Genomic DNA, 16,063 nt, shown 5'->3' with positions numbered 1-16,063 from the left:
ATGGATACATGGGAACGGAAATCATCTAAAACATAAAAATGCTTGATTTTTATGTCTAATTGCAGAACTGCAGTAGCAAAACATCACAGTTCCAAATGTTTTACAATGTTTTACATTTCTTGCTGAAAACCCCACTTTCCCCCTATATTTATGCACCAAGTACTCTAATAACGAGGCGGACGACATTCCTTTTTTTTCACCATCTCCAAAACCATATTAGATTTAGGTTTCAAGGCCATTCTTGATCAAACGTCATCTTTGATCTTCCAGCTATCTAGACCCCTAATAAGAAGTCAATTTCCTGTATTGTGAATTAAAATGGTAATTTTTCTGTTTTAGTTTCTTTTGATTTTCTTTTCCTTGCATCCATGAAGAAACGGGAGAATTACTCGTTTTTTGGTAGTTCTATTATTATTATTATTCTATTCTATAAAAAAAACAACAATAAAAATACAAATAATGTTTCTAATTCTCTTTCTAAAATAAAAATTGAATGACTAGAAGTACACAGATCAGCTAAATAGCCATGAAAAAAACCATAAGATTTGAAGCCCTGAGGTGGCAATAGTACAAAATGTGCCTCAAACCTTACTGTTATATTATATAATCCAGCAAAGCATTTGAAAATGACAAGATTAGCAAAAGCAATTAAAATGACAACCATTTAAAATCAGATAATACTGAAAGCTGGGCAGTGTCCAATATTGTTACAGAACACAGAGTGACATCTTTAATGTCTCCCAGCCTGACACTCAAATATCTCATAATAGGAAGGATTTGGATGGTTTAATCCTCCCTTTAGGAAGCTGCAAAGAATGGAAAAATCACAGCGAACTAAAATGAACAGGTACGACTTTAGTTAGCTACTTTGTTGCTAAAGATGAATCTGATGAGAGTGATGAGATAAGGATCAGAGTCGGCTTTGTAAACGTAGGTTTCCAGGGATTTAAGAGATCCCAGGAGACCTACAGAAGTCTGCAAAGGGGCCTGCATTGGGGCCTGCAATGGAGCCTGCAATGGGGCCTGAAATGGGGCCTGCAATGGCTTGTATTTGGAAATAACCATGGACCACCTGTTGTGGAGGGTAGTGATGTATCTGTACGAACAGCAGGAAGTTGAGCCATTGGCCATCCGTGGCACAGTCTTGCAGGTACTGTGTGCTCAGGGGCAAATCATGTAGGTGGCAAAACTGAACAGGGAGAGCCCACTCCTGTCCGGCCTCATATGAAGACCTGAAACATGATTAAAAATAACTTGAATCTTGTATTGTAGGACTCAAACAACTCTTTGTTCAAACTATTTACTAACACTCCGTCAATGCAACTTCAGTTGAGATTTGAATTCGTTAAAAAAAATTCAGAAGACTTTTAAACCTGCTGATGGCTTTGCTCTCCACACTGTCCCTCACTGCTCCCTCCAGATGCAACAGTATTTCCTCTAGGGTCTGTCTCTCTGCTGCCACCACTTTATTTACCTTCTCCACTGAGACCGAGAAAAGACAAAGACAGAAACACAGCACTCACACATAAATAAAAGTAAACCTGCAGACACCCAAAACAAAATGCATAAACTCGCACCCATCTTCATGCTTCCTTGCCTTACCCAGAGACTGTTTAAGTGATGCCAGGCCACTCTCCTCACAGTTCTGACTCCAGAGCTTGAGAATAAGATTGAGAGCTTTAAGATCCACTCTCAGTTTCAGACTGCATACACCCAGTAACTCGAAGAAGCACACACATGCTGAAGATATAGATGGAGAGCTGAAATTCAGAATGCCCAGAGAGTACGCCTGCTCCAGAGCCTGACTTATCCTGGGTAATGTTAAAAAGTAATGACACAACATAGATCAGTGCATGTATCATTCATTAATTCGCTCATAAAAATAGATAGCATATAAAACAAAGCAGCGCATTAACAAGTCATAAAGAATGCTCACTGCAGCTTGGCACTGCTGGAATCAGCCAGATGCTGAATAATGAAAATTCCATATGCAAAGGAAGGTCTGCCATGTTGGAGGTAATATAAAAAGTCCAGGTTCTCAACGAGTGCAAACTTATTAACCAGGTGAGGGCTGGAGAAATGAGGCAGCTCTGATGAGGTTTCTATGAAAGAAATTAGCATTTGAGTTTTCTGCAATGGCCGAGAAGTGCAAAACAAATCCGAAAACAAATAAACAAATTCGAAAAAAAAAAAAAAATTCCAAAACAAATGAACAAGGTCAAAAACAAATGAACAAATTTGAAAACAAATGAACAAATTAAAAAACACTAACAAATTAGAAAAAACAAAACAAAACAAAAACCCATTAACAAATCCGAAAGAAAGAGAAAAATCTGAAAACACGATGACAATTCAGAGAAACCGAAAAGGTAGGTATATTTTGCAAATGGAATACTCACCACTCATACGACAAGACATCGGTCATTCAAGATATACAGGAAGTGCAAAAGTCGTTTGTAAAAGTGTAAAAATATTTAAAGTTGCACTATTGAAAAAAATATGTGGTTTAAGGTAAACACAAAACTCAACACATGCACAAGAAACAAAGTTTTAAGATACATAATTTCCTACGTCCTGTATACCTTTAATGACAGATGTCCCGTCCAATGAGCAGCAAGTATTTTATTCACAGATGATACCTATTGTACCTTTTCCGGTTTGTCTGAATTTGTCTCACAAATTGTGTTTTCTGATTTATTTTGTTTTCGGATTTGTTATTTTGTTTTGCTCCACTCAGCCACTGTAGTTTTCCAACAAAATATTCAAACTACTCACATTGGAAACTTTGCAATAACGGATTTCTCAAGCAGTGGATGAATTCCTGAAATGCCTACCTGCGGTGCCCAGTGTGTTCGCAGACTGCCACCCAAACAATCTGGAGGGATTCAGTGGATGCAATGACTGCATATAAAACAAACAAAACAAAACAGATTTTTAGACAAAATAGAGTTGAAAGAAAGAAAAAAAAAAAAAACACAGAGGAAAACCTCTATCTAGTGTGGTATCGACACTAGAAACCACACTAGATGGAGGTTGCACATTCAGGTGGCACATGTGTATCTACACTAGAAACCACACTAGATGGAGGTTGCACATTCATGTGGCACATGTGTATCTACACTAGAAACCACACTAGATGGAGGTTGCACATTCATGTGGCACATGTGTATCTACACTAGAAACCACACTAGATGGAGGTTGCACATTCAGGTGACACATGTGTATCTACACTAGAAACCACACTAGATGGAGGTTGCACATTCAGGTGGCACATGTGTATCTACACTAGAAACGACACTAGATGGAGGTTGCACATTCAGGTGACACATGTGTATCTACACTAGAAACAACACTAGATGGAGGTTGCACATTCAGGTGGCACATGTGTATCTACACTAGAAACCACACTAGATGAAGGTTGCACATTCAGGTGGCACATGTGTATCTACACTAGAAACCACACTAGATGGAGGTTGCACATTCATGTGACACATGTGTATCTACATTAGAAACCACACTAGATGGAGGTTGCACATTCAGGTGACATGTGTATCTACATTAGAAACCACACTAGATGGAGGTTGCACATTCATGTGACACATGTGTATCTACATTAGAAACCACACTAGATGGAGGTTGCACATTCAGGTGACATGTGTATCTACATTAGAAACCACACTAGATGGAGGTTGCACATTCATGTGACACATGTGTATCTACACTAGAAACCACACTAGATGGAGGTTGCACATTCAGGTGGCACATGTGTATCTACACTGGAAACCACACTAGATGGAGGTTGCACATTCATGTGACACGTGTATCTACACTAGAAACCACACTAGATGGAGGTTACACATTCAGGTGGCACAATTATATCTACACTAGAAACCACACTAGATGAAGGTTGCACATTCAGGTGGCACATGTGTATTTACACTAGAAACGACACTAGATGGAGGTTGCACATTCAGGTGGCACATGTGTATCTACACTAGAAACTACACTAGATGGAGGTTGCACATTCAGGTGGCACATGTGTATCTACACTAGAAACCACACTAGATAGAGGTTGCACATTCAGGTGGCACATGTGTATCTAACACTAGAAACCACACTAGATGGAGGTTGCACATTTTCTCTAATTTACACTAAACTTAAATCTGGTCAAGTCTGCAATAAAGCTTAAGACACAAGATTCTTGTAAAACAAATTGGCTGATGCTGACCAATTTACATATAACGACCAATTTGCATATGTCCCAAACTATCACTACAATCATATGATCAAAGTAACGGCCAGATCTTGCTGTAAATTGTCAAATTATTTCTTTATTTGTTTCTCAAACTCTCCATAAACTCTGGATGTGCTTAAACTTTTTACACCCATAGCTCATTAGTCTGGAAAAAAAAGCACTAAGAGCATGCATGGGCCAATACAACTACAACATTTGATTTATTTCATTCAGAAGTATTTTTGTATAATTCTTTGTAGCTCTGTGCATACTTTACCAAAGCCAGTGGCTGTACAATACAGACCCAGCTTCTTCCTTTAATGAGAACACTATTTGCTAGTTAATCAATATCAACACACATTAGAGTATGGATTTATGAGTATTAATGAGTGGATAGAAATGCTGGGAAAAGCAAGTGGTCATATACAGAGCCAAAATAAATAAATCAATCGTATATATAAAAGCCAATACAATAAAAAAAAGAGAAAGTTTAATATTTCCACTAATACACCAAATTTTCCTATTGTTTTGATTGCTGTCTCTTGGAGTTCACAGTTTTGGGTCATAAAATCACGTTTCTTCTTATCAGCACTGTCCATCTACCTTAATTTCTTCACTGATTTGGATTTCAAAAATATTTTGGATTGTCCTGGGAATGCAAATCCACTACATAAAAAAAAAGCTTGAGGACACTTGACCATTGGATTCACATGTGCCTTTTTAAACATCCCATTCCAAATTTAGTTCTCATTTGCTTTTATAATGAGCTCCACTCTTCTGAGAACTAGATATTGGATTGTACTTGTGGAGATTTGTGTTCATTCAGCCACAATGGTGTTAGTAAAGTCAGGTACTGATGTAGGTGAGGTGAAAAGATCTGGGGTGCAGTCAACGTTCCAATTCATCCCAAAGATGTTTAATAGGGCTGAGGTCAGAACTGTGTGGTAACAATATGTGGGGAAAAGAAAAACAAATATGGCTAGAAATGTCAGGTGTCACAATACTTTTGTTCAATATATATACAGTATATCCATCTCTCTGCATAAAGCTCAACCTGAGGAGCATCTAATGGCTTTATAGCTTAGTTAACCTAACAGACAAATCGATCCAATGTCCTGATTTCAACTGAATGGCAATTCATGCAGCAGTGCTTTAAGATACTTCCTGTGAATTTTTTTTTTTTTTTTTTATAGCAGCTTTTTTCTTTTTGATAACTTAACCTCCTACAAGTTAATAGGCGGGATTTTCATTATCCGAAGAGGCTGTCTGGTTCATTAGCCACTATCGCTAGCCCGAGAGTGAAGCTGCCAAAACTGTACAAAGTCTGTGAGACCGACAAACCTTAACGTGGGACTGCTAATTATAAGAGTGTTACTGAATGTCTGCTAACAGTTAGACATAATGAAAACGATGCTGAAAGATGAAAGCTAAATCTCTTCGACATGAGACTCATTTTAATTAATCTAAACCATGCTGTACCTGGTGTGCTCTTTGAACCTCAGTGAACAGAAGATTCAGTCTTCTCTTACTTTGAAATGATCCCGTTGCCAATTCATTTTCGTCTGTCTGCACCACATTGACAAGGCGATTAGTAGACCTTTTCCACACAAACGCTAATTGACAACAGCCATTAATTTAGAACTCCCAGGGTGAGGGGTTTTCTTAAAAATTTCTTCCTACATTTGAAGTTAGCAATATGTGAGGGTCATTTGAGGTTAAATCCATCTGCGGCGTGTTACTCTGTCTTGTAATTCTATGATTTTTTTTTGTAATGTATAAAAAAAAAAACACTATATACTATAAGTATGTACCTGCATGAGGTGGTATATCGATACATCACAAACTGATGTAACTCTTGGGCCAATCTGTGGAAAAAGAGCAGCTTTGAGTTTAGGGTATGCACTCAGAGCCATCCTCAGGAGCTGCGGGTCCACTCTAGACAGGGCGTCTTGACCTTTATCGCCCTCCTTCACCACCTACGTAGAGACATCAAATTATAGTTAATCAGAGCAACAGCATTCATCCAGAATGAGTAAAAGTTTGTTTCTGTGTTGGCTGATGAATCCTTAAGCTGGACAAGAACGAAATAAATGTAATTCGTTACTATACTTAAGTAGCTTTTTCACTAAGTATTTCCATTCCATTTTCTTTTACAAGTCAAATATCATTTTTTTTTTACTCAACTACATTTTGCGAAATCAGTCGTTCTTTTTTATTTATGAGTGGATAAATATGTAACTGTGTTAAATGGTAAGAGCTGAAAGATACTAAAGTGCTCCTACCTGATCAATGCCCCCAGGTGCAAACATTATAGTGGAGAGAGCAAGAAGGCTGTGCCCCTCCAGTAGCATGCTGCTAACACTAGCCTGACTGCCTGGTAACAGCACCTGCGCACTTGTCAGACTTGCCTGAAACACCAGTTCCGGGTCTAAAAAAAAAAAAAACGCATTAGGAAACTTAATACAGTATTAGTTACAAGTCATTCTAGACACATTCTAGACTCGTAAAAATTATTTTTGCTGATATAAAATCTAGAAAACATTCCTAATAATCAAGAATTAATATCCAACAATAATAAAATTGCCTCAATGTTGCAAATCTCATTATATCTATGATACCGTGTTTAACCCCAAAAAAAAGCATCAGCATGATTTTTCAAGGTGCTATAAAATATTAAGATTTATATAATATTAATTATAGTAATATCATATAAAATATAATAATAATTACATAATATAATATTAATATAATACCTGTAATATAATTATAATTACAGTATTTGTAAATACCCAAGTACCCTTTGTACGGGAGGTACGATAAACAGATGACCAATCAGAGTACAGGTCGCAATATGAAGTGAATGATATATAGTTGTTTTTTTTTCTACATTATTCATACATAAATAAATGTACCGGTAGATTGTTGTTCATGAAAATATAAGACATCCCCCGAAAATAAGCCCTTTGTATAACATTTATATAAGACCCGATCTTATTTTCGGGGGAAAACAGTATATATTATGATATCTTTATTTACTTTGAAGTTTAATGACTAAATTACTACTCTACATACTAACTTTTAAGATCTCTTGTAATGTTCTGCAGTTTGACCATCATCTCAAACCAGGGGTAGCTCTCATACAGATCTCGGTCTCCGACTGCAGGACAGTTATCGGGGGTCAATCTGATTGAGAGTGATAGAAATGTCAGGGGGGGGAAAAAAAGTTCGAGCAAAACATATGTCTGTGTGTTTTTTTCGTAATAATATTTCGAAATCATGCTATTGATTTTTTTTTTACTTAACTTACCTATAATGCTGCAAGTAGGTATAAAGCAGATAATGTAGATTGCTTTCCAAACAATGCTGAATAAAGCAGGTATGAAAGTCCTGTCCTTTGGAAGAACGGAATTGTGGGACAGGAGTGCGATTGACGTCTTGCATAACGCCTCTGGCCTGAGCTAATCTCCACAGCAGCTGCTCAAAGTCAGACATTTCTGACTGCACAAACACTTCTTGCCTGCGAAGCACAGAAACAACGAATTGCTACCTTTTTTTTTTCAGCAGGATCAAATGTTGCTAGCAAATGTAATGGAAAAAATACATTAATGAATAAAAAAAAATCCACCCTCAATAAGAACAATTGAGAATTTAATGATGAAGGGACCGCGTAGTGTTTTGAACCATTCCATAACAATAAGGATATCGATTCTCTCTCTCCTTCTTTCCTTCGCTCTTCTCTATCTCTGTCAAGCTACACATGCTCCTGAGGTACCAGTGACCCTGTCCCTGTCATCTTTCCAGATCTGCCTGATTCGTCCTGATGCACTACTTCTGGAAAGAGTTATCTTCAATTAGAAACCATTTACTGAAATTAAGGATGGTTCCACATAAACAGTCTAAAGATCCATGAGGTAAATCTGGAACCATAACAAAAGGATTTGGACTGTAATTATTATAAAATCTCTGCTACAAATTTCCCTTATTGAACAGTTAACTTCACCACTGATGGGACTTTAATTAATGGACATTCGTTGCCACCCAAAATAAGGTTGGGTTCCTCTCAAAATGTCTTCCTAATACCATTTCAGGAAGTTTTTCCCTGCCAGTGTCGGCTTTATTAGGGATGATATATGAGCAACAGGAACTAATTTATGATTCTCAAATTTATAGTCACATTCTATTTAATCCTTTAAAATGCAGCTTTGAGACAATGGGACAATATCTATTGTTAAAAAGCGATGTACATATAAAATCGAATTGAAGTTATTTTAACAAAATCGAATCCATTTACAACTGTTCTATTAGTTCCATCTTAGCTGTAGCTCAGTACATCCTTGTCGTATAGCAACGTGGAACTCACTAAACCGATGTTTGAGTTCTGATTTATGTCAGCACGAAACATAACTAAGAAATAGTGAGTGAAAAAATAACTCCTCCTTGAAAACTGTTTAGCTTGAAATGATTCATATTTTCTCCCCTTACACAATGTTGTCAGTGAACTTGGCATATAACCACTAACTATTAGAAATATTTTAATATAAAGGACATTTGAATATATTTCTGGAAACCCGTGATCTTCTTTTTGTGGAAAAGGGAAACGTTTTTTAGTTAAATAAAGAAGCTACGCAAATCTTACAAATCTCATACTTCTAACTGTTAGCTATAATTTATTTTGCTCCATATTCTAACCTGGCGAGCATGTCCAGAATTTGGTCTTTCATATAATCACTACAGTAGGTGTTTCCGTCCACAACAGCAGCAGTGAACGCAGGCCACTTAGAGGCAGCAGAGCTCTTGCAGTCTTGTGTGGCTGTGTGTTTCAACCACGCAGTAACTCTATCCTGGTCATGTAGGGAGGTGAGGTATGACCACAGCACAGCTGGATTGCAGGATCCCAGTACTGAGTGAAAACAGCAAAGTAGCTTTAAGACCTGATTTACACATAGATTTACACATTACACATGGTCATTGTTAAAATCGAAACACAAAAAATTCAAACAATAATCTTTTACACATTTAGAGATACTTTAGTTCAGGGGTCCCCAATTTTTTTCTGGATAAAGATACTGGATAAAAAAACAAACCAAACATAAATATAATTATTAAATTATGAAATTATAAATAATAAGTAGAATATAGTGCTCTATGTGCAGCACACAGTAGCTTCAGTGATTTACCCCTAGCTCTTGTAATCACAGTGGACCGGAAGCCGGAAAAACTATCGGTAAGGAATCGACTGTCGTGCCTCAATCTTTATTAATAACTAAAGAAAATATTTGTTTAAAAGTCAACTTCTATTATAAAATAAAGATATGAGTAAAATATATATTTTAAATTGAATTTTTAAGATATGTTTCTAGCGCTGTTCAAAGAGCCGTTCCAAATGTGGAGGTGGGTCTTAGATTGGGGACTCCTGCTTTAGTTCTTTAATAAATAATTAAACAATACATTATTAAGAGGTAATATTTAATATTTTTTATGCACTCACTTTGGTCTGGGAGTCGGGAGAGCAGGACAGATTTCTGTGTGTCATCATCCCAGTGCCTGACCCAGTCCAGATGCACCGAGCCAACCAGAGACTGGATTGAGCAAGACAAGGGCTTGGGTAATATCTCCTGAAGCAGGTTTTTACTTACATCTTCCGGCTGGCTTCTTTGAAGAACCCTACACATAAAGAGATGCAGGAGGTGCACGTTTTTCGCACAATTTTCTTTTAAAATTGTATACTTTAAAGTATTAAGGGAAAAAAAAGCACAAAACTTTACAATTACAAACAATAAAAGGATGACAGGAAGACAAATCCCTGTAGTAATCGCTATACAGATTTACATCTAATTACTTGTAATTACATGTAATTACAAGTAATTGCACAAATAACTAATTGAATAAAGATAAATACCATACAATAAATTAACAACTGACACATCCCTCTCAACCCTAACAAGCAGTGAGTGCTATTCAATACAAAAAGTGGAGTACAGATAAAAAGCAAAACCCTTACATTCCAGAACTCAATCCAGCAGTGCTATGAATAATATATAAAAATAATAATAATAACCATTCCATAAATAAATAATTATGTACTAGGATTTTTTTCTATTGCATTTACATTGATGGCCTTTGGCAGATGCCATTGTTCAACGCATGTTACATTTTATTCCATTCATACAAATGAGCAGTTATGAGGTTAAAGGCCTTGCTCAGAAATTATTATTATTATTATTATTATTAGTAGTAGTAGAAGTAGTATTATTATAACAGTCAAGCTGTTGCAGCATCAATGTAGAACATGTATTTTTCAGAAACTCCAAATACATGGAATATTTTAGCACATAGCAAAGAAACATGGGTAACTGAGACATTTGGGAGATATGTCCCAAAATAATTCCTTTTTCTTAGAATAATTTAACTAATGAACAAGAAATCTGTTCAAGACAATAACTAAAATTGATGGACTTCATTATAATGCCCTCAAATCTCAATCCACACCCAAAATTACCTCAGAGGCAAATTTCATGTTCTACATTTATAGCTGTTTTGGACCTTTCCAAACCATCACATTAAAATCACATGATCCACATACAAAAAAAACAATGCTGTAGCCTATTTGATAACCGTCATAACAAGATGAGCAGTGTTGATCTGAGATTGGAAATAAGCACTGAGTCATCAAAAATGTTCAAGTGTAATGTTGAAAGTTACCATGCAAATATTCTATTTCTATTTTCTTAGTTTCATTCAGCACTATACTTATTTATACCAGTTGGAATATTTAGATCTAATAAACAATAAAAAACAAAAGTTATTGGACAACTGACTATGATTTGTATGTGCTTTTTGAACATCCAATGCTGCATTTAATCCCCCGCACTTACAGTAACCTCCTCTCTCCTGGGAAGATGTTCCACTAGATTTGAGTGTGCTTGTGGAGATTTGTGTTCGTTCAGCCATAAGGCGTTACTGGAGGCAGTAATTATGTAGGGTGTGAAGCCCTGGGGTGCAGTCAGCGTTCTAATTCATCCCAAATGTGTTCAATAGGGATAAGTTCATAGCTCTCTAGCAGGCCACTTAAGAACTTCTACTCCAACCTATGTAAACCATATCTTCATTCAGTTCACTTTGTGTCATGTTGGAACAGGTTTGGATCTCCAAATTCAAGTAAAGGGAAAATTTTATGCTATAACATTCAAAGACTACGACCTCCAACTTTGTGATAACAAATTGGGGAGGAACCACATATGGCTGGAAAAGTCAGGGGGTCCCAATACTTTTTTGTTTTTATATAGGAAGTGCTATAGCAAGCAATTTCTTCATATGCTTTTCAAATGTAATTAAATTTTTTTATTTTTGCCTGCGAACTGTATTAAATATACAGGTACCTTACAAAAAAATATTTGACTTATAAAAGAAATCTGACTACTGTAATCTACATACTGTAATTTCCGGACTGTTAAGCGCACTCAAATATAAGCCGTACCTACTGAATTTTAAAACGATTTTTATTTTTAACATAAATAAGCCGCACCTGTCTATAAGCCTACATTGCCTACATTGAAACTAAGGAACTTTACACAGGCTTTAACGAAAGACAGTGTCTGTTACACGGTGTAACGGGTGAAATATGTTGTGGCTCCTTTAAGAGCAGAGTGGCACTTTGGGAATAGCCTGCCGCCGCATTTTTTCGGTATTACTGCATGTGTGCAAGGCCGAGGAATATGTCCTTATTATTTTGTGATGCTCATTTCTAAGTTTCTTTGACTAACCTGTAATGCTGTTGCCAAGAAAAATAAAAAAAGATTTCTGTTGCAACTGGAGTTAGTGAGCTCTCCCATGACCCAAACTCAAAACAATAAACAGTAGCCTACCAAGAAAGTCATTGTTCAATGTCTTCCTCCTTCCTTTTACAACTATTTCTCTCGAGAGTTTATCTTTTGGCATCGTTGTGCGTTTAAAACTCACCATCGGTGAAGCTTTTCTCCCGATGCCGTGCAGCTCAGAACACAGGTGAGGTGCGTATCTTCGTGTCCGTTTGGAAATTTCATTGGTCTAAAGTTATGGGGCTCAGTTTTTTGGCTTGAAGTTTCAAAGCGTGAGAAAAAAGTAGCGGCTTATAGTCCGGAAAATACGGTACTTTTCCATGCAGTGCTTAAATACAAAACAGTATGATTTTTGTAGAACTAAATAAAACACTGGGACAAGAATCATTTAAATAACTCACATGACACGAGTGTTATTTAACTGTAACCCCTCAACTCAACTCAACTCAACTCAACCTTAAATGTCATTCTTCCACATACACTGTATACAAAAGAATGAAATGTTGTTGCTAACGGATCGAGGTGCAGTGAAACAGCAATAGTAAACATTAAAACAAAACAGAGCTAAACACCAAGACACTAATACAAAAAATGTGAGGTTGAAATGTAAGTAATGAAAGAACAAGAGTAAAGAGGAAAGTATGTGACGAGGTGCATCATCAGTGGCCTGTATACTGGTGCTAGCAGCACATAGTAAAGTTTGATATGCTGATAAAAATGAAAAATTTATTGCCTTACCTGTTCTTTTGCAAAGGTTTTTTGCATCTTGTTGCTGGTCTAGAGAACAAGTTTTCCATCTGCTTAAGGAACTCCACTCTTTGTAAGTCTTCAGTGGAGAAATGATTAAGTCTTTTCAACTCTTCGACCTGTTTGATTAGCAAAAGAAAAAAATCTTTTTTACATCCCATAATTACAACCAGGACTGTTTTTAATTATTAAATTATAGTCTGCAGTCTGTTTTATTGTTTAAGTACAATTTTACTCACCATAAAGGACCTAAGGTCCTGATCAGCCGTGTAAACACAGATATTGTGGAGCTGCTCTTTCACATTGAATCCCTGAAATAGAGTAACAGAGGAAAATACAGGAAGGAATTATGAAAGAATCAAACATAGGAGACAAAAATAGGTATGATTTTTTTTTATATTTATTTCTTTAACCTTTTAGCCTTCACCACAGCTTTTGGGACTCATAATTGGGGCTGAAAATGCTCTACCTAACTTTAAATGTTAACAGTTCCTGATAAAAGTGTGCTACATACACAATTTAGATATCTTTGGAAAGAAGACACTTTAAGCTTTACTGTCAATCATCAAAGTTGATATTGCTCAAAAAGATATAGATGATGAAGTACCATGAATATACATTTCCTGCATTGAACATTATTTTTATTTATGTATATATCAATACATGAAATCAGTCCTGGAGCAATCCAGAAAAGTACTGGGTTAAAAGCCACATGTCTCATGAGTTTATATTTTTAAGACAAATGAGATTCCTACAAACATTTATCTGCGACTATGTCTGATCCTTTTCTCCCTCCCCCTGTTTAAGAGCCACCTGCTAAACTCAGGTGGCCAGTCATACTCTATTTTTACAGTCTGCATAGAAATAAATGGCTGACCTTATGTTTGGTTATTGATATTGAATTGACATTCATTTTGATAGCCAGGTAGCCAGACAAGCTATTGTTTTACAGTCATGGCCATTCATATTGATGTCCGGCCATTCCAATCTTAAACGTATAAAACTGTAAAGGAAGATATATTGTAACTTACAGATATAAAATAGTCTCCATCCAGGATTTTTCCAGGAAGTTTCTGTTGTTAGTTACTCCTCCCCCAAGAATATTTTCCACATTGTGCTTTGTGCAAATCTCAGATAAAACAACTATTTTGACTGTAAATTTAATCTTTGTTTTCTTTTTTTTTTTTGTTGTAAACAAGGTCCAGTTAGCACGAGCTATAAACAGCTGTTTGTGCCAAATTGAGAGCTGAATCACTTCCTGGTATGTCACAATGCACGTGTGCCGTTTGACCATTTAGTGAGTTTGTAAAGAGTAATAAAACTCCACCACATTAGGGATAAAATCCTTCCATATATTGTTAAAATCCTGCACTCATTGGCTTCATTTTCCCTCAATGATTTCGTTTGTGTAATGCTACTGCATGGAAATAAAAGGTTTGAAATGATAGGTGGTGCCCAATAAAACATCGACACCTGCTTATAGAGTGTAGACTGAAGAGCCTTTTTTTTGTGTGTGGTCTTATTTGTTTTGTAACACTATATTCTACCAGCCATATTTTATTTATTTTTTAACCAGCAAGATGTCATTTTTCATGTGAAAGTTATTCCGAAACACATACATAAACACCAAACCGAAGTACTGAGACATAAACAAAAGAATAACCATCTGAATTACAACACTATTGTTTGGTTGGAGCAACAATGCTTTACGGCATGTTGTTCACTGGACCCTTATCTTTCCTAATAAACCAGGATTTGCAGCAGTGGATGTGTTTGTGACTCGTTATTACAATAATAATGTAAGTACATCATTTATTATGCACGTTGTTTGTGTGTACTGCAAATACATTTGTCATTGAAAAACATTTTGAAATCACTGCTTGAGGCTTAGAGCTTTAGACTGATGTATAGTTGTATAGTCATGGTTACTCTTGTCCCTTTTTATTTAATCTATTGCTAAACATTAACACCTGAGAACAATGGGATATTGGTCTAAGAGGGTTTAGAAGGCTAAGAGGTCAAACGGTATCTCAAATCAGTCTGTCCAAGTGTGTAGATGTAATGGATGATGCATTGACGTACCATGTTAGTGAGAAGTGTTGTGGCCTGCTGCAGGTCTCGGTGTGTGAGACAAGTGAAGGCCAGTCTTAGGCCGGTTTTCCTCAGCTCCTCCAGCTTCTGCTCGGGACAGTTGCGCCTGCGTAGATATGCTTGTGCACGTGGGAGCTCCCTGTTTAACACTGCACACTGGACAACCTCCTAAAACATGTCCACAATCCAAAACACAATGAGACACACATACACCTTCAGAGGTGTAAACTGTACCCGATCTGTATCTGATTTGAACAGTGCTTGAATTTTTGACTCATAATTAACGTAAGCTCAAAGATGCACTAGTCCTAAACACCAAGACACGTGTTAGTGAAAACTTAAAAACAGTTGATTCGAGAGGTTGAATTTTAAGGAAATAAAATAAATACAACCTCTCAAATTAACTGTTTTTGGCTTTTCACTAACACGTGTCATGGTCTTTAGGACTAATATCCAATAGCAGTGGTTTAACTATAAAGGCCCCTACCTCAACAGAGCGGTTTTCCCATTCATCCTCATTGGCCATATCAGGGACAGGGTCAGTGTCTGAGGCAGGTGTCTGGCTCTCACCCGTTTCCCCCCATGGGTACCTTCTCAAATAGGTACGCAGTTCAGAGATATACCCACTCAAGATCTTCACACACTCATGCAGGTTAGCATCGAGCTCTACAACAGCAGAATGACAAACGTAGTCAATTAACAAAAACATGCACTAGAGACAAACGCTTCAAGTTACATCTCAATATAGTACACATTCCGTCTTCTCACACAATCTTTAAAGATATTTGCGAATGAACTGTGTGAATGTAACCTGGAGTGCCGGTTAGAATGACTCGGATTTGTGTATGGAGGAAGTTGAGGGTCATGCTGTGCAGCTGCTCGCAGAACTGTCTGCTCTGAGCCTCGGTGTTCGTGTCTCGGATAGCAGACAGAAGCAGATCCAAGGCTGGACACAGATCCTGGACGTCTTTTATAGACACAAATAATGAAATATGTATAGATATGTAATACACAGAATTGAATATGTATAATTGTTTAGAGCAACTATGGCTGCAAGTACCATTAGCATGGCAACCAGCGATTAAATTCCATACTGAATTATAATCACACAACACATTACTATACAGTTCATTTAGAATTAACCAGTAAAGAATCTATCTATCTATCTATCTAT

General features: G+C 36.7%; 1 protein-coding gene across 2 annotated transcripts in view; it reads right to left on the bottom strand.

The window, feature by feature from the left end:
• The window catches only part of spg11 (SPG11 vesicle trafficking associated, spatacsin), a 38,210-nt gene that overhangs the window by 11,327 nt on the left and 10,820 nt on the right, over positions 1-16,063 (bottom strand). For both annotated transcript variants that reach the window (XM_046858874.1, XM_046858875.1), the window contains exons 9-24: positions 15,701-15,856; positions 15,377-15,555; positions 14,881-15,057; positions 13,038-13,109; positions 12,790-12,917; positions 9,723-9,898; positions 8,924-9,134; positions 7,542-7,751; positions 7,311-7,417; positions 6,517-6,662; positions 6,046-6,210; positions 2,835-2,901; positions 1,937-2,102; positions 1,603-1,811; positions 1,374-1,482; positions 1,073-1,232 (exon numbers count right to left, since the gene is read on the bottom strand). In XM_046858874.1, coding sequence (XP_046714830.1) covers positions 1,073-1,232; positions 1,374-1,482; positions 1,603-1,811; positions 1,937-2,102; positions 2,835-2,901; positions 6,046-6,210; positions 6,517-6,662; positions 7,311-7,417; positions 7,542-7,751; positions 8,924-9,134; positions 9,723-9,898; positions 12,790-12,917; positions 13,038-13,109; positions 14,881-15,057; positions 15,377-15,555; positions 15,701-15,856 — 2,438 coding nt within the window. The remainder of the gene's footprint in view (positions 1-1,072; positions 1,233-1,373; positions 1,483-1,602; positions 1,812-1,936; positions 2,103-2,834; positions 2,902-6,045; positions 6,211-6,516; positions 6,663-7,310; positions 7,418-7,541; positions 7,752-8,923; positions 9,135-9,722; positions 9,899-12,789; positions 12,918-13,037; positions 13,110-14,880; positions 15,058-15,376; positions 15,556-15,700; positions 15,857-16,063) is intronic.

This window comes from Silurus meridionalis, chromosome 10, assembly GCF_014805685.1.
Source record: "Silurus meridionalis isolate SWU-2019-XX chromosome 10, ASM1480568v1, whole genome shotgun sequence".
Taxonomy (NCBI): domain Eukaryota; kingdom Metazoa; phylum Chordata; class Actinopteri; order Siluriformes; family Siluridae; genus Silurus; species Silurus meridionalis.
This window is presented reverse-complemented; position numbering and strand designations above follow the sequence as displayed.